This window comes from Phalaenopsis equestris, unplaced genomic scaffold (genome assembly GCF_001263595.1).
Source record: "Phalaenopsis equestris unplaced genomic scaffold, ASM126359v1 Scaffold185093, whole genome shotgun sequence".
Classification (NCBI taxonomy): Eukaryota; Viridiplantae; Streptophyta; class Magnoliopsida; order Asparagales; family Orchidaceae; genus Phalaenopsis; species Phalaenopsis equestris.
In genome coordinates this window covers 1-621 of record NW_018205042.1, presented here as the reverse complement: position 1 = coordinate 621, position 621 = coordinate 1, and the positions used below count along the sequence as shown (strand labels likewise).

The following is a 621-nucleotide window of genomic DNA, read 5'->3' as shown; positions in this document are numbered from 1 at the left end:
TTTCCCGTACTCATCCACCATCTCCCTAACACAAACCGCACAACATAATAATCTAGTATATTAGCTTGTCAATTATAAACAGTTTTTAATAAATACCTCAACGAAGAAGGCAGGGCAAGCCATTTATCATGGTTTTTGAGACACAAAGGGAAGTAGTGGAGGTAGAAGTAGTCCCCCCAATCGAGGATGGCATCTTTCTCTATCCCGACTCGGCTACCGTATCCTTCGTATGTCTTCGGGGAGTTAGCGTAGGCTTCCTTGGACTTCATAGGGAGGTGGAAGAATGCACGCCATAGTTTCCGAGCGCGGTGCAGGAGATCTGGGCTTACTCCATGGTTTACCGCCTGGAAAACGCCCCACTCCTTGCAGGCAGCCGAGACTGCTGTGGCGATCGCTTTGGCGTCGCTTGTGGGGCTAAGGTCGATTATTGGGATGTTGAAGTCATCATTATGATTGATAGCGGTGGGGCGTTGGTCGGGGGGTTTGATGTATCGTGGGGGTAGAAGAGTGGCGCCACTTTCTGAGAGGGATTGGACACGCACGACTGGTTCGGCCCACTTCAAGTGGGAATTCATTTCACGATAGGCGGTGATGGATTGTGAAGTTTTGATTTGAAGAGAT

General features: G+C 49.3%; 1 protein-coding gene across 1 annotated transcript; it reads right to left on the bottom strand.

Moving 5' to 3' along the window:
* Positions 1-3: 3 nt before the first annotated feature.
* Positions 4-598, bottom strand: LOC110034362 (probable 2-oxoglutarate-dependent dioxygenase At3g111800; the record flags this gene model as incomplete). Its single annotated transcript, XM_020738633.1, has 2 exons — positions 97-598; positions 4-25 (listed from the first exon to the last, which is right to left on the bottom strand). Coding segments are annotated over exons 1-2 (501 nt in total), but the record flags the coding sequence as incomplete, so codon positions are not given.
* Positions 599-621: the final 23 nt, after the last annotated feature.